Source organism: Chionomys nivalis, chromosome 4 (assembly GCF_950005125.1).
Source record: "Chionomys nivalis chromosome 4, mChiNiv1.1, whole genome shotgun sequence".
Lineage (NCBI taxonomy): Eukaryota > Metazoa > Chordata > Mammalia > Rodentia > Cricetidae > Chionomys > Chionomys nivalis.
This window is the reverse complement of record NC_080089.1, coordinates 8,612,363-8,635,029: the sequence shown is the minus strand read 5'-3', so window position 1 is coordinate 8,635,029 and position 22,667 is coordinate 8,612,363. Positions and strand designations below refer to the sequence as shown.

General features: G+C 43.0%; 2 protein-coding genes across 2 annotated transcripts in view; one reads left to right on the top strand and one right to left on the bottom strand.

Annotated features, from left to right (window-relative positions):
* The first annotated feature begins 4,374 nt into the window (after positions 1-4,374).
* LOC130873615 (histone deacetylase complex subunit SAP18) lies at positions 4,375-4,965 on the top strand. Its single transcript, XM_057768464.1, has one exon. The coding sequence runs from the start codon at positions 4,375-4,377 to the stop codon at positions 4,888-4,890; it is 516 nt and encodes a 171-aa protein (XP_057624447.1). The 3' UTR covers positions 4,891-4,965.
* Positions 4,966-6,053: 1,088 nt separating this feature from the next.
* The window catches only part of Mmp20 (matrix metallopeptidase 20), a 39,324-nt gene continuing 22,710 nt past the window's right edge, over positions 6,054-22,667 (bottom strand). The window contains exons 8-10 of the mRNA XM_057768574.1: positions 21,160-21,316; positions 7,471-7,574; positions 6,054-6,154 (exon numbers count right to left, since the gene is read on the bottom strand). Of these exons, the coding sequence (XP_057624557.1) occupies positions 6,054-6,154; positions 7,471-7,574; positions 21,160-21,316 (362 nt within the window). The remainder of the gene's footprint in view (positions 6,155-7,470; positions 7,575-21,159; positions 21,317-22,667) is intronic.

Here is a 22,667-nt window from a genome sequence, read left to right as displayed (position 1 = left end):
GGGGTATGCCTTGATCTAAAACAGCAGTAAAAAGCACGTGACTGTGTCTCCCGTTCCTCTCTCAAGGGGGTCAGAGTCCACGCAGAGGGAAAATGTGAATAACCCGCGCCCTGGCACATTCTAATGTGCTTTGTGGGAAGCTGGGAAGTTGCCTCGGACACTCAGGGCGCTCAGCCAAGGTATACCTTGAGGTTTCAGGCAAGGCTCATTAAAGAGACTGGGCATTTTAAGAGGCATTCCCAGCAGTGTGGTGACCTCAGCATGAGCGGAAGGAGGAAGAGAGGCAGAAAATCAGCACCAAAGAATAAAGGCTGGAGTGTCAGGGTAAATAACTGAGGAGCAGTGCCCAGGGAAAGGTTAGGGTATCAGGTACTGCGGTATGGCCGCATGCTTCTCAGACAGCTCTAGAAGAACCAGATGACTCACGGGCAAAGACGTTACCTGTGTACGGTGCCAACGCTGAGGGCAGAGCGGGAGCAGGCTCTTGGCCCCACTGTGCGTTCCTCACTGCTTAGCTTTGCCTTGCTCGTCGCCGAACCCCACGCCTCCCATGCTTCTTCCCATACTGCGTCCATCTAGGAGCTCTCTTTCTGTTCACCAGTAGCAGCAGGTTTCAGTGCAGAGCCGAGAGCCAAGGAGTGCGCAGAGCAAAACACTGCTCTTCCTTTAGTGTCCTGGGAAGGCATCTGCCGCATGCGTCTGTTCTGAGCATAAAGGAACTCACATGATCTCAGGGGTTCCTGGAGTGTTGGACCTAGGTCCCACTGCCACCTGTCTCTTTTTAGCTCTGATAGCTTAAGTTTACTTAGCTTGAAAATGGAGAAAGAGTAACACTCATCTCACAGCCTGCTCAACAGTGTCTGCCACACAATGAGTGCTCTATAAAAAGGATAATTTAATAAAACTCAACCCATACGTAGATTATGACCCAAGAATTCCATTCGTAGGTATGCTCCAGATAAATATGCTTTCAGATGCATAAGTGAATAGACAGCAAACTCATACACAGAAATGTGTCCAAAAGCTAAGCTCAGGCTAATGTTATTTATTACTGCATTAGTGCCTTGAGATATTCCAAGAATAGGCAAGTTGCTATTTCATATGAACATATGATGTTCCTGACTATGAACAAAGTGAGAGGGATTTCCATGGTCTGTGTTCTCTTGAGAATTTCTCATTGACTCCTGTTCTTCTTTCTGTCTTTTGATTTCTCCTTCAACTCTTGCCAAAACAATGGCATTGTACAAGAGAAGTTTAATTTATCCTCAAACACGTTAGATGACAAAAAGCAGGCTAATTTGTCCCTAAAAGTCATTTGCTAGTTTCAAACTAGAATTTATTTACCGCAAGGTTTCCAGTTCTGCTCCCGTTTCAATTCTGAGAGTCTAGGTAATAAAAACAGAGCTGGGATTTACAATTTGGGGGACAAAAAGATCCTTTGATCGGGACCACAGTATCAAGTCACATTGAATGTTCAGTCATGCTAAAAATGCACTTGGCAGGCGTGAAACAGCCTGAGGGTGCTGAATCTTCCTTTGTTCAGGCCTGTTGGAGGAAATGCAGAGTATCCTTTCCCTTAGACTCTCCTCGTTCTTGGACTGGTACTTAGAAACTATGCCTCACTGGGCAGTACTGTAAGTTTCTCTCCAATAATAACTTCACTGGGTATTTCAGCTTGAATATTCATGCAGACCCTTTGTTACCATCACAGAAATGATGGAAACAGGAATAAGCACAAAACATGGACGTGTCTAGATGGAAAACCCTGGAGACCACCTAAGAGCTCATAAACATGTACTTAGGATTCTAAATAAAACTCTGAATATTTGGTTTAGCATCCACTTCGTGACACAGAAGGCTACACTGTCCTTGATGCTTCCCCAGCTAACGCGGGACTGCCATTTTGGATAAGGTTAAGTGGAAGCTCACCTGTGCCAACCACAGAACATTTCAAGGGAGCCACTAGGGAAGCACCCCGAGGAGAATCTAGGCATCTTTCCTTTCTGGCACTTTGAGGGCTTTGCCAGTCTTCACGGAGGTCACCAGAGACAGGATGTTTGTTACTGGATGGCAGTTTTCCACTTAGTTTCCCTGGGTTTCCAGAGCTTGGATCCTGATTCCATGGATACCATCTAGGAAGGTACAGGTTCCTCCTTGAAAAGGCAAGCTGTATGGATGTTCACATACAGTGTAGTCATCTGTATGTACTTAAAATATAGAATACGATGAAGATGATGTGTAGGTAGCAGAATGGTATAATTTTAGAGGATAAAGACACGTCTACTCAATATAGAGGCAACTGTTTCTCACTGTATTTTATCCCTGTTTGGCAAGTCTGTGGGTAAGAAGCCCTCAGATATGGCGATATCACTGTATGTGTTCTAAGTTACTTCTTGCCTCTAATAGGGTAAGGGCCATAAGTAATGACACAAAGGCTCTCAGTCTTTAGAGTTACAGCTGAGAGCCAGGACGCCTCAGATCCAACAAAGGAACGGTGACAATTTGATAGAAATTTTTAGGGGCTGGCCACAGTCAGTATATTTTCTAGTTTTTGATTTTATCTGAAATTTAAAGAAGAAAAATTCCATGTTACCAATTATCAATTCATGTACTGCTGTTACATGTCACCAGATCTTGTGAGATCTCAAGGGAAATCCAAATTCTCCACAGTATCTCAGAACAACATTAGCTAATTATCTTATGAATGACAACTAGTAAACCTTTCAGAATATGAGGAACTGCTCTCAGAACTTTGTATAATCTGAGTCATATTTTAAGTCTCTAAATGTCCCCAGGCAGTCAAGAGCTATTCTTACTTATCTTGCAAGGGAGGAAATCAAGAAGACACCAAAGAACTTGAACAACATCACACAGCAGAAAACAAGTCCTTGATTTTTGAGTGCAGCCAGCCTGTCCCCAGAGCACATGCGTCCTTGCTTCTAGGAGCATCCCTGTACACAGGGCAGCATCTGCAGGCTTCCTCTCCCGGGTACTGCTGTGCAGAAGGGAAGTGTCCGTCTGCTGCTCAGCACCAGCTCTCTTCAGTGCCACGTCTCATTGCTCTGTGCTTCTCGCCACAGCTCCCAAGTTGCAGGAATTTCATGGATCACGGCATCACTTTGATCCCCTTGCTTATTTGTGTTTTTATAATATATCAACTTTATCAAGACAGAATTTATAAACACGTAATTCACTCATTCAAAATGTACAATTCGGCAGCTTTTGCATCATCACAGAGTTGTACAACTATCACCACCATCAGTTCTAGAACATTCCCAGAGACACCTGTCCCCTGCTGCTTGGCGTCCTGCTGCCTGACAAGCACTCACATATTTTCTGTCTCTATGGATTTTTCTATCATCAACATTTCACATAAATATAATCATGCAATATGTGATATTTTGTGTCTACTTTTTTACTTAGCATGATGTTTTCAAATTCATACATATTACAGCGTGTTTCAGCACTTCATTCCTTTTATGGCTTTCTAAACTTTCCATTGTCCGAATCTACCACACTTTATTCATACCTGCATCATGTGATGGACATATTTCCACTTTAGACTGTTGTGAATAATGCTGCCATGAACATCTGTGTTCAAGATTTTGTGTTTTAATTTCTCATACACAGTTGTGTAATTGCTGGGCTTCTGTTTAACACTGTGAGGACCTGATACACTACTTTGCTGTTTGCTTGTTTTTTAAACAATTTATTTTATTTTTATTTATATGTATGTGTGTCAATATGCACACATATGTTCATGTACCCAAGGAGGCCACAGAGAGGATCAGAGGCCTAAGCTAGAGCTAACAGATGGTAGTAAGTTGTCCAGATGGGTTCTGGAGGCTGAACTCAGGTCCTCTGCAAGAACAGCAAGCATTCTCAACCTCTGAGCCATCCCTCTGGCCTCCAGTTTTTTGCTTATTGATAGTAAGATGTTTGCAATAAAAATGAAACAGTTCTGCTTCTTAATAGGAGCACCTTGGACTTAGCAAAGATACCAGATGTTGTCCTCGATAGTCAGCATCTGGCCGGCTATGCGCTATGACTTTCAGTAATAGAAACCTAATGGAATGCTTGCCGTAACTGTCATTAGATCTTAATGGATACATGAAGCAAGTTTAATAAATGATGCTAACAACAGCTTATAGCTGTTATAACTGTAGGTCTTCTAAGCAACCTATAAAATAAAATATCACTCAGTTTCAGAACTCCTAAAATGTAGATTTTCTCTAGACCAGTTCTAGAATTCTAGAGGCTAAAGTTTTAAAAACTATAAAACTGATAATCATAATTATGTCTGTGTTGTAAACTGGGTAGAGTTGAGAAGAAAAGGTTTAGTTTGGATAAAAAAGATAATAAAAGGAGTAGCTCATGCTCGCTGCAGGGGTCGGAGGTCAGGGCGAGCGTCTCCCGGGCCGAAGGAGGAAGATGGCGGTGGAATCGCGCGTTACCCAGGAGGAGATTAAGAAGGAGCCCGAGAAGCCGATCGACCGCGAGAAGACCTGCCCGCTCCTGCTACGGGTCTTCACCACCAACAACGGCCGCCACCACCGCATGGACGAGTTCTCCCGCGGGAACGTGCCCTCGAGCGAGCTGCAGATCTACACCTGGATGGATGCAACCTTGAAAGAACTGACTAGTTTAGTAAAGGAAGTCTACCCAGAAGCCAGAAAGAAGGGCACACACTTCAATTTTGCAATTGTTTTTATGGATCTTAAAAGACCTGGATATAGAGTTAAGGAGATTGGCAGCACCATGTCTGGCAGGAAGGGCACCGATGACTCCATGACCCTGCAGTCACAGAAGTTCCAAATAGGGGATTATCTGGACATAGCCATCACTCCTCCAAATCGGGCCCCTCCTTCAGGACGGATGAGACCATACTAAATTCTATTGACTTTCTTGAAGTTATTTTTCAGCCAGTTTGTAAAATAAACTTACTTAATCTTTTCCTCCCTTGAACCTTGCCATTAAGCCTTTAAATTTTAAGCAAATTGTAACACATTTATTTAAGAATTAGAGTTGGATGTACTTTGGTATATTAAAGAAAATGTATGTTTTAAACCCTCTGTAAAATATGAAGAAAAGTGCTCTTAGCATTCTGTGTAAAACTATTGTGAAATACACGTGTGCAATTAACAAAAAAAAAGATAATAAAAACAAAATAAAATAAACAAACCCACTAACTAGAAGGACAGAAACTTCCCTAGTAGAAAACTATTCAGAAGAAACAGGTGGATCAAAGATGTCTCCCCCTGGAGGCAGAGGCGCTACCAGGAAGAAGGAAATTGGTCAGATTTCGCTGTTTTCCTGGCTCTGTGTGCTTATGATACTGTTATTTACATTTTCTACAGGTACACAGACTTTGTTGCCAAATAAAGCATGATAAGGGCAAGTAAATGTTAACAGAAAAGAGAAATGAGGAACTGTTCTAATACAATATATTTTATTGGGTTTTGTTAAAAAGGTTCCCTGTTGCCGAGTGTCCAGCTGTTGGTAAGCATGAAAATTAATTTGAATGTTTGTGTACCAACCCCACTCCAGAGACCAGTGAGGGGACCCAGAGGAAACCCAAACCAAGAAACAGACCTGGTGCTGCATTTTGTTAGTGACATCTTCAACATGTAAATAGACACATTTATACTCATCATAGTGGACAATGGCCCCTTTTAAAGAATAATTATAATTTGTGTGGTAATGACCTTTCTTAATGAAAGAATTGTGTGAGTGTGTGTGTATGCAGTCTTTTTCCTATAAATAGAAACCAAACTGATCAATTTGCTTTAACACAGTAGGTTTAAAAAAAAAGAATGTTTAACCAAAGGGTGTATTATTTGATTCTGAGTAAAGGTAATTTCTCATTTGGATTTAAATTGGAAATAAATAATTAGGAAAAGCAATAGAATTGTTATTGTTTTCAAGGAACTTAAAATCACCCTTAGGGCTGAAGACCGGGCAAGAGTGTCTGGGCTCTCTGTTTAGTCCATAATGTCCGTTCATCAGTTGCTCACAGTGATCTCCGTCCCTGTGAGGAGACTAACCCTGCGGATTTAGCAACCAATCCAGGAGCTGGATTTTACCACACTAACCACGTCTTCCTTCTCCGTGTCATACTTGAACGTTTTGGGTCCTGAAAAGAAGTAAATGTAGCCTAGAAGAGATAAGGTTGAAATCATGGTTACTGGAGATGGCTTGTGGGTCTCTGGGGGGAGGATTACAACTGCAGCTCTGAGGGGGTACCAGTGGGGAGCTGGGCTCCGTCACACAGCAGAGCTTGTCTCCTGTACAGCTCCAGCAACCTGACACCCCAAACTCTCAGGCCATTCCTCATTCTGTCTTGTGCTCCAGCAGGGTAAGGTCTTCACTTAGGGCATGAGATAAATCACCCTCATCATGTTTTATGATTTTGCTTAGTCATTTTGCCTTTGTGTAGCCTGTCAAAACATCTAACTGGCCTTCAGGACCAGCAAATGGCTCATCATGATATAGCCAACTGCCACATTTGTCCCCGTTGTCTTAGGTCACTTCTGAACGTCATTGTGAAGTCTAGTAACACCAGTCAATACTACAGCACAGACTGTCTTGTCTCCCAGTAATTACATCTGCGTTACATGGATAGGCATTTCCCAAGGAGGCTCAACATTCCATGAGAATAAAGACCACATTTGCAGTCTCCTTACAATTTTTGAGCATTGTCTGTTTCTGTGCTACATACTCAGGAAGAACATGATGGAAAGGAAGTAACTAGATTGATTTGATTTGTATAAAATAGTTCATCTGACTTCCTTAGCTATGTGTGAGATTTCAGGAGTTGGGTAGTGGAAAGGTAAACTATCAGGAAGGCAGAGACTGAAGCTACACTGTGGTGCTGTTGGCTTTGGAGAAAGGGTCTCACTACACAGCTCAGGCTGACCTCAATCTCTTCATCTACCTGCTTCAGCCTCCCGAATGCTGGGATTACAGGTCAAGGCTGCACTTCTTGTGTCTTCATATGAGAAAGGGTCTCACACATCCCAGGCTGTCCTTGGACTTGCTATGTAGCTGAAGACGTGGAACTTCCCTTTCTCAAGTGCTGGGATTACAAGTCAAATGCCTAGTTTATGTCAGCTGGAAATTGAACCCAGGGCTGTGCACAGGGTCAGGGGCAGGGTCAGCTACATTTCCCAACTTAACACTACACTTTTAAACATATCTACTAGTAAAGGGAGAACCATCATTTTATTTTTGTTTAATTATTTTTTAATAGAGGACTTTAAAAAAATCCCCCTCATGGTAATTTGTTTATTTAAATTCATGAAATGACTTAGGACCTGAATAAGAACCAGTGACTCTCATTGGAATCTATTTGCTATAAGTTAAAGCAGAGCCCAGATTGCTCGTTGCGGTTTCCCAGGGACCACTGATATGGGGACACTTACCGACTGCTCGTTGCAGTTTCCCAGGGACCACTGATATGGGGACACTTACCGTTTAACTCCACAGCTGCATCTACGTGGCCGCTCACTCCTGAAAACTCCTCTTCGGTGTTCTTTGGATAGTCTTTCTCCATTTTCTTTTTTCTTTCATCATAGCTGGAGGAGATATTATTTCATAAATAAGTTACTGTTGGTTACAGGTGACATTAAGGTTGCCAGAAACATTATCAGCCAGCTCTGATTCTGAATGTGTTAGAGATCTCTCTCTGTCTCTTTTGGATGAACAAATTAATGTGTGAATGATCAGAACCAAGGAAATACGTAAAAACTGAGCCCTCAAGTCTTAAGAAGATGGCTTCTGTTGAGTTTGTTCTTTGAGAATTTCAAATATGTACACTTTCCATCTGGATCCTAAAGTCTGCACTTCGCTCACCACTTCCCATGCTTCCACGTTACCCCACCCTGCAGAACCAGTGGCCACTGATTCTGAGGGCCAGGCAGACATTGTATTTAGTTGTATACCCACTGAAGAGCCCATCAGCTCTAAGACAGTTCCACACGATTGCCACACATGTGACTCTCTTCTCTTTTGCATCAGGTCATTTGAATCTCACTGCTCTTTCCTGGAAAGAGAGTAGGATTCTAGCTTTGAAACGGTTAGCAGGACTCATTGAGACCTAAGCTGTAAAGGCCACGGCTGTGAGTCAGCTGCACTGTATGAGCTCAGCACAGGTGAGGATGGCTGCTCGGTGAGACTCCATTTCAAGTAGGAGAAAGTCTCTTCCTTATGAGCCAGAGCCCGAGCTGGGGCATTCCCACGTACATACCTCACCAGATAAACTTTTTCCTTGGGCTACTGGGTAGTTTCCTATTATGCCCACCATCCCCTGAAATGTACCTCTGCCTCCATGGGACAGGGGAGAACAACTGCCAAGATCTGAGGAGAAGCTAATCCTTCACAAGGAAGTGTTCAGTGTGGTGAAACTGAGCTGTGCTCTCTAGAGTGCTAGGGCAGGGGGAGAGGCTAACACTTCCAGCGTATCAACAGACTATGATGTACTAGTATGCGGCCGAGACCGTTGATGTAGACATAGGGCAAGGTTCTGCATCATTGACACAGAGTAATGAAGAACATTACCATCAAGTGACTGGTTGCTCTTGATTTCCATCATCGTTCACAAAGAAGGAAGCCATCACTTAGAAAGGCGTAAAGAGTATAAGGTGGGAATAGAACATGCCTCTGGCCAACTGCCTTCCCAGTGATGCCAGCACATGGCCAACTGCCTTCCCAGTGATGACAGCACATGGTGATGTTCTTACTTTGCTGTGAAAATGTGGTGATGGTCTTGCCCTTTGTGGACAGATGTTTGGGGATTCCAGTGACAGAGCAGTGAGCATCGTGCCTATAAGTAGATGGCTTTGGGTTTGGATTTTTGACCCTAACTGAGGGAATACGAGACTATGCTTTGAGCTGTAAGCCTTTGGCTGTAAAAGAGTCACCATGAAGATAAGACAGTTCACATGCATGAACTCAGTCCCCTCTGCCACTCTCCCTTCCTCAGATGGGAGCCACAAGCTCTAGCTGCAGTCACTGTGGTTTATTTTGATCCCAAGAACTATTGACTCTGACTTCTTCCACGAGGTCTAGCAGACTCTGTAATTTGATCTGGGATCCTACGCCTTCAACGAATTTAAGTCTTAATTTCTCATTCTTTTGTCTTTTTTTTTGTTTCATGTTTAGTTTTCAATCTTTAAACCTATGTCAGCAGATCACATTTTGTACTAGGCAAGGGTCAAGCGGGGTGGACAGAGGGTGGGAGGTGGTGGAGTTGCTCCTGAGAGCCAGGTCAGGGACTTTGCCGATAAGATTACAGAAGAAGAACTTAGGTGCAGCACAAGACGCACGGGCTTTCTGACTCAGTAAATTATGGTGAGATAAACTGAAGAGTGTATCTGGACTCAAAAGATATGTGATATAGCTTTTGACACACTGCTTCCTAGCTGTGTTAGCTTAACATTTACCTTTACATTTTATTTATTTTTAGTGTGTGTGCATGCACATGTGCGTGTGTGGTGTGTGTGTGCATGGGTGTGTATGTGCGTGAATGTGTGTAGAGGCCACCTTGAGGGGCTCGGTTTTCTCCATCTACCATGTAGGTCTCTGGGAGTGAATGCGGGTCGTCAGGCACATGCCTTAACTGCTCTGCCATTTTGCTGACCACTAGTTGTGATAGTTTGAAACTCTCATTTAAACTCTAACAGAGATGCAAGTTTTTAAACTGTAAACAAAGGCAATAGCACGTTCTTCTCAAGACTGTTGAGAAAGCACATGGGAGAGATAGAAGGAGGAAAACCTGAGATACTCTACAGTTCCTGCCACACGATAAGCCAACAAAATGACTATTAGCTAAATTTGAATATTTATAGTAAACTTTTTTTTTTTTTTTTTTTTTTTTTTTTGGTTTTTTCAAGACAGGGTTTCTCTGTGGTTTTGGAGTCTGTCCTGGAACTAGCTCTTGTAGACCAGGCTGGTCTCGAACTCCCAGAGATCCGCCTGCCTCCCAAGTGCTGGGATTAAAGGCGTGCGCCACCACCGTCCGGCCTATAGTAAACTATTTTATCGATAATCTGCTATGTGCTATGATATGTTAAAATTACAGCTCTATTTTCTCATGTCTAAAGTCTTGTCTATGAAACCTGGATACCAAATTATAAATAATTCTCTGCAAGTATGATTATTTTAATCATGAACATTTGCCCCATCTCTTTATGTGGATCAAACGGCATAGCCATGAATCGTTGCCAATGACTTAGTGATATCACAGTGCAGAGATATCAAATGTGTATTCTCAGATGGACCTTCATCTCCACATTTGTAACTGAAGACTAATGTTGGCCAAGAGCCAGGACATAACACTGTCCTTACAACATAGGCCTGTGGAGCGCTTCTGCTGGTGGCTTTGTTCTTCTGAGACAGGACTCCCCAGGCTCACCTGGAACTGGTCTCTCCCTGCCTCCACCTCCCCAGTACTGAGGCCTGTGTCACGACATTCCACTATTTCTGGTATGTCTACAGCCAGTTTCTTTAAACTTTAATATACTCTCCCAAGAGCCACATGTACCAAATAATATTCAGTTGAATGAATTTATCATATTTTATCTACCAGTTTAGCACTTGATGGTAATTTGCTTTGTTTTTCTCACTTGATTATTACGAGATGCTGCCATGACTACTTGTTATAGATTCTATTTCTTTTAGGAACATGTCTGTGAGTATGCATTGGGTCTGGTAGTTCTATTGACGTTCCTCTGGTACGGCAGACAGTCTTCCATTGCGGCCCCACTAACTCGCCGTCCTATCAGCAGCTGTATGAAGGTCCTGTCTTACTGCGTTCCCACAATACTTGGTAGGATTTGGCTTTTAGATTAGAGTTTCTAGTATGTATGAAGTGACGTTTTGTGGTTTGGTTCACCTTTATCCAATGATGGGTGCCAGCCATCTGTCCATGTGTTATTTGGACATTTGAACATAGTTTTTTGAGAAATGTCTAGTTAGGCTCCCTTGTCTTATTTTAACTGGACTGTGCACCTTTCTAGTAACTGAACTAGACGACACAAGTCACTTACCAGAACTGTGACTCACATTTACACTCCCTATGACTTTCTTTTAGTGTCCTTTGAGCAGAAAACTTAATTTAATGAGGTCCAGTTTGTCTGATTTCACTTTGTGTGTGTTTGTATCTAAGCAGCCAACGTCAAATCCAAAGTAATGGAACTCCTATTTTTCTCTAAAAGTTTTTCTCATTTTAGCATTTATGTATAAGGTATTTAGCCACTTTTGACTTGATTTTATTCATGCTGCGAAGAGTCCATTCCATGCTTCTGCGTGTGGCTCTTTACTTGGACCAAAGAATTCGTTGAGAAGTATTGCCACCCAACTGAACATCCTTAGCAGCTTATGAGCCGACTTACCATAGCCATATGGTCAAATTCTAGGCTCCAAATTTTATCCCGACGATGTATACGTCTGTCCTTATGACTCACACTTCTCTGACTGAGGCTTCTTTGTGGTGGGTTTTGAAATCAGAAAGAATGGGCTGTATGCAAATTCTTCTCATTCCTCTTCTTCCTCCAATGGCTTAGCTATTTGGGGGGCCTGTGGAATTCCCCGTGAAGTTCAGCTTGTCACTTTCTACAAAGAAGCAAGCGACACTCTGATACTGTGCTCAAGCTGAAGATGGCGAGGGCTTGTGGCTCGCGGACAGGAACACTTTTCCTTCCGGAGCTTGTGTGTCATTGCTTTCACGGATAGCTCAGCATTCAGACTGCGTGATTTTCAGTATCTCCTTAGTTTATTTTTAAAAAATATTTTGTGTCTTCGATGCTATATTATGTAGTTATTTTATATCCTTTTCATACTTGCAAACTTTTTGAATGCATTTGTTAGTTCTAGTGGTTTTGTTCTGAGTCTTAATTATGTTTTTCTATTAAAAGATAGTATCCTGCACAGAGAGAAATAGTTCGACTTTCTCCTTTGGCTTTCATTTCACTTGCTCTTGCCTCATTGCCCTGCTTGGCACTTCCTGAAAACACTGAAGGAGCGGGAAAGTGGGGATTTCATTTTGCCCCTGATCTTAGTGGGGACAGCTATCAGTCATCATTGCTGAGTCTCATTCTAACTGTGAGGAAGTTTTTCTCTCTTCTGTTTCTATTCCTGTCATGCTTCCTTTTCATCATAAAATGATGCTTGATTTCACCAAGCACCCTTTCTGCATCTAGTGAGACAATCACATGCTTTTTCGTGTACTAAGCCGCATAAAACATGATGCTATTTGATTTTTGGATATTAACATATTCTTACATTCCTATTAAAATCCCTTCTTCATCTTTGTGTGTAATTATTTGTGTGTCTGGGTTTCTAGGCAGTATTTTTGGAGCACCTTTGGATTCATATATGCAAATAAAATTATTTCTTTATTTCGTCATGACACCTTTGCCAAGTTTCTGTATCAAGACTTGATGGCTTATATAGCCAACTGGTGTGGTGCTTTCTTCTATATTTTGGAAACTTGTGAAAATTTGGTATTAATTTTTCTTTAAATATTTTGAAGAAAATCACTGGCGAATAAACCATTCCAGAGAATTTCTAATGTTAGAAAATTATTGTCAGTATTATTTCAATTTTAAATATCTAGGGTAAATTTTTTTTAATAAGAATTTGTAACTATTTTAAAATTTATTTAATTTTAATCAAGCATTGTGTGTGCATATGTATGAGTTTGCATGCATGTGTGTGTATGCATGTGTGTGCATGCAGATGTGTGCATTATAGGTGCCAAAGAGCATTTTTAAGGAACAGTTGATCAGCACAAAAACTGTCAGCTATTTTTATAAAGTTAAAGACTCTTGGTCAAGCACACGCATGTGGCAGTATGTCCACATTCACACGATATATGTAACTGTTCTGTGACAGCAAGCACCAGGCCTGGCTAGTGACCTCTTAACATACTGAGGCAAATGAGAGCAAAATGAAGAGGGTGTAGGTGGCGAGCAGAACAGGAGATTCAAAACTATCAGTAATTCAAAAATATGGACAGTTTTGCTATAGTTGCTTTCAACTAAACGCTTTCTTACTTAATAACATACTAGTTGGGCGTGGCGGCACATGCTTGTAGTCCTAGCAGTCAGGAGGCTGAGGCAGAAGGACTGCTGAGTGTTTGAGACTAATGTGATCTTCATAGAGAGATACTGTCTAAAAAACACGACCTCCTATAAACAGAAAAACAAGATACCATGTCCACGAACCACTTATCAGAAACTAAAGCTACAAAAACATCGAAATCAATAAGTATAAAAATTATATCTGTGTATTAACAGAACAACTGTAAGGACAAAAGCCATTTACCCCCAAAGGAGGAACCAATTATATAGGGTTCAAGATTCACTCCACGAGTGTTTGTGTCTGCAATCATAACACTGCCTCTGTAGTAAAAAGCAATGGTTGATAGCATGAAAAGAGAGAATGGATTGTAACTTTTCTGTATTCAGTAGGGAGGGGGGAAAAAGCAGAGGCCAGCACACCTGAATGGGGACTGTCTGATGTCTCCCGAGGACAGCACACCCGAATGGGGACTGTCTGATGTCTCCCGAAAACAGCACATCCGAATGGGGCCTGTCTGATGTCTCCCGAAAACAGTACACCCGAATGGGGGACTGTCTGATGTCTCCCGAAAACAGCACATCCGAATGGGGACTGTCTGATGTCTAACTCCAGAGGACAGCACACCCAAATGGGGACTGTCTGACTGATAACTCCAATCATAGAATGTCCTCTCTGGTGTTTCCCTTAAAGTGTGAGGGTTGAACTCACATGATAGGCAAATGGTCTCCCACTGAGCTACACCCCAGCTCAAAATGCCATTTCATATGGGAAATTATTTGCTATGCTTGAGTCACAAGGCAAGTTTGAATCAATATTCAATGATTGAAAAGTTACAAAGTCTCCTCTTAGATAAGATCAGACAAAATTCTCTATATTTAGAGATATGCTCAAGTAACTTTCAAATAACCATCAAAATTAAATTTTCTTAATAAATGAAGCAAATTTCCTTTGATAATCCACGGGACATAATACTGGCATCTGGTAGGACCTATTTCCAACAGCCTGAACTCAACAGAAAGCTAGCTGTCTCTGAGTTGAATAACACATTAGAAGTCAAAACTAAAAATGAAACAAAAGTTTATATAACTTTTTAGTTAGACTAACAGTTGAAAGATATTGTGGTAGTCTTTAGTTATTACAAAGGAACCAGGGGCTAGGGAGATGGCTCAGTGGTTAAGAGCTCTGGCTTCCCATCTAGAGGACCTGGGTTCCATTCCCAGTACCCACATAGTGGCCCACAACCACCTGTAACTCCAGTCTGAGGAGATCCTCTTCTGGCTTTCACAGATACTGTGTGCATGTGGTACACAGACATACAAGCAGGCAAAACAACCATATATAAAAAGTATAAATAAATAAATCTTAAAAAGAGAAAAAGAAGGAAGTGGCTGGGAATGGCGGCCAACACCTGCAGTGTCCGACTCAGCAGCGAAAGGCACTTGCCCCCCAAAGGCACGCTGAGCTCCATGGGTAGGACCCATATGTGAGAAGGAGAAAACTGCTCCTGCAAGCTGTCCTCTGATTTGAACAAGCATGCAATGACATGCAAGCCTTCCCGCCAACAATTAAATAGATAAAAAACAAACAAATCTGCCTCTGGTAGACACCATGTAAGTAGATCTTATTTATTTTTCAATCTAATCTGATAATCACTGCTATGCTATGTATTATTGATGATATTGAAGAAGTTAGATTTACGCCTGCTCGCTCATCTTCCATTTTCTATACATCACACATCCCTCCTTTGTGTTAGCGAAAATTTTCTAAAGTAGCATTTTAACTTATTATTTTCTTAAGTTATTTCCTGGGTTTGCCATGTATATCTTTTTGCCATTGAGTTTCTGAGTTTTGGTTTTTTTTTTTTTGACAGAGTTTCATGTGGGCCAAGCTGGCCTCAAATTTATTACACAGCTGTGGGTGACCTTACACACTGGTCCTCTTGCCTCCACTTCCCAAGAGCTGGGATTGCAGGCACACTGCGTGATACCTGGTTCCATATGTGTGTTCATGTCAAAAGCTCAACTTCTGGGGCTGTGGAGGTGGCTCACTTGGCAAAATGTTTGGCCTGCAAGCCTGGGCATTCAAGTTCACTGCACTCGTTCAAAAAGCTGGGCATGGCGGCACGAGGTAATTATCCCAGTGCTGGGGAGGTAGAGACAGAGCGTCCCTGGGCTCACTGGCCAGCAAACCTGGCCTACTTAGCAAGTCCCAGGCCAGTAAGACTTAAGAAAATAAAAAGGTAGCTAGTGTGAACAAGACCCCAGGCTGTCCTCCGGTGTCCACATGCACACCGTGTACCTGTGCTGGAGCAAACACACACACATGTATACATATGCACTCAAGGCTCAAAGTATCTTAACTCTATTAAGACAGAGATTTACCCTAAATCGCTCTATTTTCTTCCTGTGATTTCACAACACATATTGCAGGTTGTAACTAATTTTTATAACCACAATTTTGTATAATTGCATATTTTACAATGTTGCTCAGGGATAAGAATACAAATATTTATCTACCTTTTTTGTTACACTAACCTTCCTGTCTCATCGACACTCTCTGTGAGTGCGTGTTATCACTCGGTGTCAGCTCCATTGCTCAAAACAGTTTTCTTCCACACAAGTAGTGATAATTCTATGTGTGCTAGCATGTATATATGTTAATTAAATTGATTTCCAAGTCAGTTAAGAGAAGACAGAAGAGGAAGCACATTTATATTATTCTGTTGATTCATAATTGCATTTTCTGTACTATGTGAATGTGTACTTGTGTGAGTGTGTGTGTATTATTTAGGATTGCTTGCCTTCAGCATAAATAACTTCAATTATTTCTTGTAAGGCAAGTCAGCAAGTCACAAATTCTCTCAGACTTACTTTGTTTCCTTTGTATGGATCTATTTTCCATACCAAATCTCTTTTAAAGAGGCTTTCACTAAGCAGCTCTGGCTGACCTTGAACTCACAGAGATCCTTCTGCTTTTGCCTCCTCACACTGGGACTAAAGGCCAGCGCCAGCTAGCCCAGCCTTTCTTTGTGTTTAAATGATAGCTTTGAGGCATGAGTTATTTCTTTGAACACTTTGAATAGGCTTTCTGTGGTTTGTGGTCTCGCTCCTTGACTTCCAGGCATTCACAGTGCTGATAGAGTGATATATTTCTATGTCACAAAACGCATCCAGATAACCTCTTATTTAAGGTATTTGACAATGCCCCCACCAGAGTTGACACGTCCAGATAACCTCTTATTTAAGGTATTTGACTATGCCCCACCCTTCTACAGAGTTGACATGGATCATTGTGGAAAGTCATGGCTCCTCCCCAGCTGTTCTCCCCACCTGTCCTGGACGGTGTCCCTCCTACCATGTGGAATGAGTCACCCGTGGTTCCCCCTCGCAGCCTGTTTTTGTCTCAGTGCCTTACATCAGCTGCTCTCTGCCTGGAAGCCACCGGCTCCCCCCACTCCTGCCTGGGAAACTCCCACAGCAGCTCTCACAAGGGTGCAGCCATCACTTCCTCCAGGGACTCTTTCCTCATACCTTTGCTAGACCGCCTGCTTCCTCTTTGATCTGGCTCTCTGAAAGCCACGGCGTCTCCCATGAGAGTGCTTTTGCACTTGAACTTCTGTTAATTATTTATCTATAGATCTGTGGGATGATTTATGAGCATGTATCAGGTGACAGGCATCACACTTTTTCTTTTTTTACTTTTCAATTCAGTAACTCTGAAGTGAGTACAGTTCCTGGCTCTGTTCTGTAAACAAAGAGATGGAGAGCTAGCCTGATCATTGCTGGTCAGGGCTCCCGTGTTCCTGCTCACACCTCGGGTTTGCTACCCTGCGGGTTAAACTCAGGACCTCAGCGTTGCTGGGAGAGTGTTGCGGATTGAGATTAGGGCCTCACACTTGCTAGGGGAGTGCAGGCACTGCTAGAACTCAAGGCTCAAAGTTGGCTCAGTAGTGCATCACTGCTGAGTTCTGTCCTCAGTCCTGTTGCACACGCGTAGCTGGAAACTGTGCCTTCTTTGGAGTATCAAGATTCCAGTAGTGAGTCTAGGACGTACTCATACCTCCTAGCTAGGCTTAGTGAAGTGCGGTCGTGATGAGTTGTTTTAAGACATTCATAAGTGACTAATTTTACTTAACTGCTCTCACTTTTCCCACTTACTATTTATTTCTCTATGGTAACTAAACATACAATCTTTAAATGAAAATATCTTCCAGGATTAGAGGGGCATCCAGAAAGGAGATGTGGGGAATGTATCCTTTACGGCAGCGCGGTACCAGCCTACCACATTGCCAGCCTGGGTCTGCACTCCCAGTGTGAAGAGAAAGGGGGCGGGACCTGTGGATGTACAAATCACCCTACGTAAACTGAGAAATCATTGATCATAACAAGGAATTACATAGACAAGGGCACATGCACCCCATGAGGACCCTAGACACCGCCATCCTGTTGCCATCGGTGGATAAAGGAGAAGGACTGAAGGGAGAAGTCAGCCGTCGACAATGGAAGAAAGAGAAACATCTGGCTGGCCTGCAGGGGCTGTTAGACAGTGGAAAGGAAGGAGTGAAGGTAGCACGGCGTGTGAAGCCAAGCTTACTAAGTTATTAATTTAATATGTTCTATTATTGGCACACACATTCTTGAGATGTGATCTGGTGATGTCAGGGTGCCAACTTAGTCAAGTGATCTTTGAGATTTCCCCTGATTTCTCTGTGTGCCACTTCTTGTAAGTTACTGCTGTGTGATAAGCCAAGGCCTGAACTGAGCAGCCCCAGCTAACCCTCAGTCCCCTATGGTGGAAATTCTTCAACCATTTTCTTGTACACTTCGTTCTCTAAATCAAACCCAAATCCTGAGAGCTCATGGAGTCTTTTCCTCAGTAAGAGGCTTAATTTAATTTTAATTTTGTTTGTATTACAGCCTGCTTTAACATGGAGACTGAGACAGAGCCTGGCAAGTAATTAAGGCAAGTAAGCTCTAACCCATGGTCTGTGGGTTTTCATGAGATCTTGTTCTATACCTCAAAGCACGTGGCCTTCTGGGTATTTCAGTGTGGCCCCATGCTTGGCCTGAAACTTCATTTGTTTCTTTTGCCTTCTTTTTCAAATTTTCCTTCTTATAAGAAGTACTGAATATGCTCCTACCTACAAGCCGTCTCAAATCCTGAGGCAACCACAGGAATGGAAGCCACGTGTTTAGAATATGGATAGCTCAGTGTGTGAAGTCACTTCCTGCTGAGCCTGGTAACCTGAGCCCAGTCCCCAGGACCCCATGGCGGAAGGAAAGAACTGACCTCCACATGTGCACCATGGCATGTGCCCTACCCCCTGTAGAAAATAAATAAAAATGTAACAAGATGAAACATGTGGGGACAGAATATCTGAAGATGCTTGGGTCCTGGTGAGCACAGAGTTCCAGCTGGGGTTCTGCTCAAGCTGTTTGGTGTATATTAAAAAAGCCTTAGGTATCAGAATCCCAGTGATTTTGGGGTGGGGGGCATCCCTGTCACCTGCAGCTGACCTCACTTTCTAAGCAATGGGAGGGCTAGCGTGACAACTGTGCTGTGGGCATGAGGCTTTGCAAGGCTTTACCAACAGGGCTGCCAGGAGCTTTTTTATTCTGGACTTGAGTGCACACAGCAGAGCATAAATCAGCGGATTCCTGCCGTGCATACGTGTGTCGTTGCTTTGGCAACGGCAGTAATTACAATCTAACATCAGGCCTGCCACAGTTTATCAGGAACTTCCTTTGATCTCTTTGTTGACTTCCTTGCTGCTCAGAGGGATACCAAGGTTAAATTAATCATTTGTTAATGACCACAGGTGTAAAAGTGACTGCCTATAAGTTATGATGGGGGGTTACCATCGCTAAGATTTTCACTTCCTGCTCTCCAGATCCTGTCCCAGTGTCTGAACACATGGCAGCGTCATGCCACCTAACTCCGTGGAAGGTGCCTTCCTTCCCTAAGAGGCAAAATGAGCTCATTAACATTTAAGTTTGTGTTCCAGATCAACTTGGTAAGGGGTTCTCCTAATCTAGATTACCGAACACTCTTGGCTTGCTAGACAGCTCAGCAGATAGAAGCACCCGCTGCCACGCCTGATACTATCCTTAAATCCCTGGGACTCCCATGGTGGAAGGGGAGATGTGAACTGGAGAGCTGTCCTCTGATCTCTGCACAGTGCCATGGCATGTGCACCTCCTGAGAAACATAAATAAATAATAATACATGAAGACACTTCCTTCATAGACAGTCATGGAAATCCAGCTCGAAGATGCGCTGCTGTTTCCGCTGATGGCATTGGAGATCATGAAACCAGAGATGTTCTCCCTCCCCAATCCCTACCTCAGAGAGTCTGAGACTTCAGCCCTCTCCACTCTCCATTCAGCATCCTTCACCGAGTATTGTGGTGGGCCACAGGCAGACATGAAGACAGATTGCGTTAGTGCAGGTGAGCCCTTCAGCGAGATCAGGCCCAGAGCACTGAGGACCAGACTGAACAGTCTTCACGTGTACTCCCCATCTCCGCCATACAGGCATCTAGACATAAGTTACTCGCCGGCCTTGTCGGCACAGAACAGGTGGTAGAGAAAGCCTGTGGAACACACTCTAACATGAAGACACTGATATGTCCTTTGATGGATTTCAGGAGTATGTTTCAGATGGGAGGTTCTAAGAAAACAGGAGCTGGCATAGTGGTGTATGCTGGACCTGCAGCCACAGTTCTCTCAGGAAGTGCACAGTGATTTGAGCAACACTTCCAGGGCTCCCTGTTGACTAGAGTCCTCTACTGTTTGGGTTTTCATAAAATAATAATAATAAAATTCTCCTGAAATATGTGTCCACTAATTGCGCTACTTTCTTTTATCCAGATTAAGAAGAAAAGTGTCAGTCAGGTGGGAAAAGATAAGAAAGAAGTTACTTTCTGTCAATTTCTTTTGAAAATGGTTGTTTAAGTGAGATAACATAAAATCATGCCAGGCACAGAGGCATACACCTTTAATCCCAGCACTTGGGAGTCAGGGGCCGGAGGATCACTGAACTGGAGGCCAGCTTGGTTTATAGAGTGAGTTCCAGGACAGCCAGGGCTGCACACAGAAACCCTGTCTCGAGAAAGAAAGCAAACTAAAATGATAGGTAGATAGATAGATAGATAGATAGATAGATAGATAGATAGATAGAGATGGATGGATGGATGATAGATGAATGGATGGATGGATGGATATGGATAGATGATAGATGAATGGATGGATGGATGGATATGGATAGATAATAGATAAAGAACATAGAATGAGACAAAAGTTCTCTCTACCAAGCTGGGTCTCTCCTTTCCTGATTTCCTTTAGAGACCCACCATGGACACATGGTGTTTGTCACAGCTACCTGCTTAGAATCTGTTTTCACTTCTTGTTTGATGTTCATGGAAATGAGCAACAACAAGATAGGAATGGAAGCAGGGATGGTAGTGGGGGTGTTGAGGTGGTCTTTGTGGGTGCTTGGCAGAGAGCCTTAATCAGTTCCCAGAACCTTAGCCCGTAGCTGTGGTGTGGCCCCATGTGTATTGACTGGATGCTGGGTCTGACCTTAGGCAGATCTGCTCTCTGTGACCTTTGAAGGACAGCCATGAAGATTGTACACGGCTTCCCTCATATGAGAAGTCTTTATGTTCTAATTTGGGTAGAAGATTTCTCTGAAGCCTTTCCTTTAAGAAGAGCTCTCTTCCAAAGAGCACCACATTGTGACCACCTCTGTTGTGACCACCTCCATTTATGCTTCAAATCATAAAGATTTCTATGATCTTATGTAATGGTGGAATCAGGCATTTCTACATGGTAGTGATGAACCTGGAGATACCAGTTCCATTCTTTCAGCTCACTGGGGCCAAGTTAATGAATTCACTGAAATATTACAATGCTGGTCCTAAAGACAATCAGACGGTTGCCTATTCCTCTGTATCTTAAAGACCGCCCTCGGCCGAGAAGTCAAACAGCATGCTGTCAAGTTACCTGTCCGAGTTTCTGCAAAAGATTTTTTTTCCTTCCCATCAGTTACATGTGAAGAAATGAAGGGGTAAAACCATACCTGTAGTATTCGTCTCCTACAAAGAAGAGGGTCTTCTGGGGCTTCCTGAGGTAGACTGCAGCATCTATTCGCTGCACACGCCTTGGCAGCCCGAAGTCATAAATTGTCCGGGGAGGACCTTGCATCTGGAATCCTCGTGTGATCCAATAGTGCGGACCTGGAAGCACAGGTGGAGTCTGCAGAGATTCTGCCACACTCATCAAGCCGTTTCACCCGTGAAGACACTGTTCTGGATCATAAGTGGGGCGGGTACATGTGGATATAGATATCTCCTTACTCAATTCGAATAGTAATAGACTTCAGACTTCCCCGAGGCAAGGCTACACTTATACCTTGAGAAATCTGTGTCTTCTTACACTTAGCACCTTTGTGTTTTCAGTACATTTTTTTAAAAAATAAACTTCCCTCACCTTCATGTACCCACGAAGAAGAGGAGAGAAGTGACATCCAATGAAGTTTCTCACTTAAGTCGACAACAGTCTTCTGTGTCAGCAAAGCCACAGTCAGTGTGTTCCAGGTGACTTTGCTTTACCATCTACTGCTGACACATACTTTCAAGATTGGTCTTATTCCCATCACTTTGCAGATGAGAAATAAAATCTCATGGAAGCTGGATAATGTCTCAATGTTATTCAAATAACGAGGAGTTGAAGCCAGAGATTGGATCCCTGTGGGTTTGTCTCCCTAAGTCACAGGAGCTCGTGTCCCACCAGCTGCTCTATGCATGACTTTGTAGCGAGGATTTCAAAGAATGTTAAAGGATCTCACTAGAGCGTGCCGTGTTGTTCCAAACCAGGAGGCCAGGGCCGGGTTGTAAGCCCCTAGTTCTGATCATGTAGTATGGTGCCGACTAAGCCCAAGGACTGGTGCTGCGGTGGTGTGGGAGGTCCTTCTGTCTATGTGGGTTTTTTGGTTAATGAATAAAGAAACTGTCTTGGCCTGTTGATAGCGCAGAACTTGGTAGGCAGGGAAAACAACTGAATGCTGGGAGAAGGAAGGCAGAGAGAGCTAGATGTCACGGATGGAGCCACTGCCACCGGAGACAGAAGCGTTAAAACTCTGCTGGTAGGCCATGACCTCGTAGGGATGCACAGATTAATACAGATGGGTTAGTTTAGGATACGAGTTTAGCCAAAAACACACTTAAGCTATTGGGCAAACAGTATTGCAAATAATATGGTTTTCTGAGCGGTCATTTCTGTTCTGGGCAACTGGGACAAACAAGCGGCCTGCTGCAACAGATTGGCGTAACCCGAAATAATCACACAGAAACCATATTAATTAAATCACAGCTTGTCCCATTAGCTCTAATATCTTATTGGCTAACTCTTACATATTAATTTAACCCATTGCTATTAATCTGTGCATCACTGCAAGGTCGTGGCAGTCTGTCTCCAGCTCCTCCATGGCTCCTCTCTAACTCCACCTTCCTCCTCCCATGCTATAGGTCAAGGCAGTTTCTTTATTGATTAACCAATAAAAGCAACACATAGATAGAAGGACTTCCC

Excerpts from the sequence above, each read along its gene's own strand:
- LOC130873615 (XM_057768464.1), top strand. The coding sequence starts at position 4,375 with ATGCTCGCTGCAGGGGTCGGAGGTCAGGGCGAGCGTCTCCCGGGCCGA.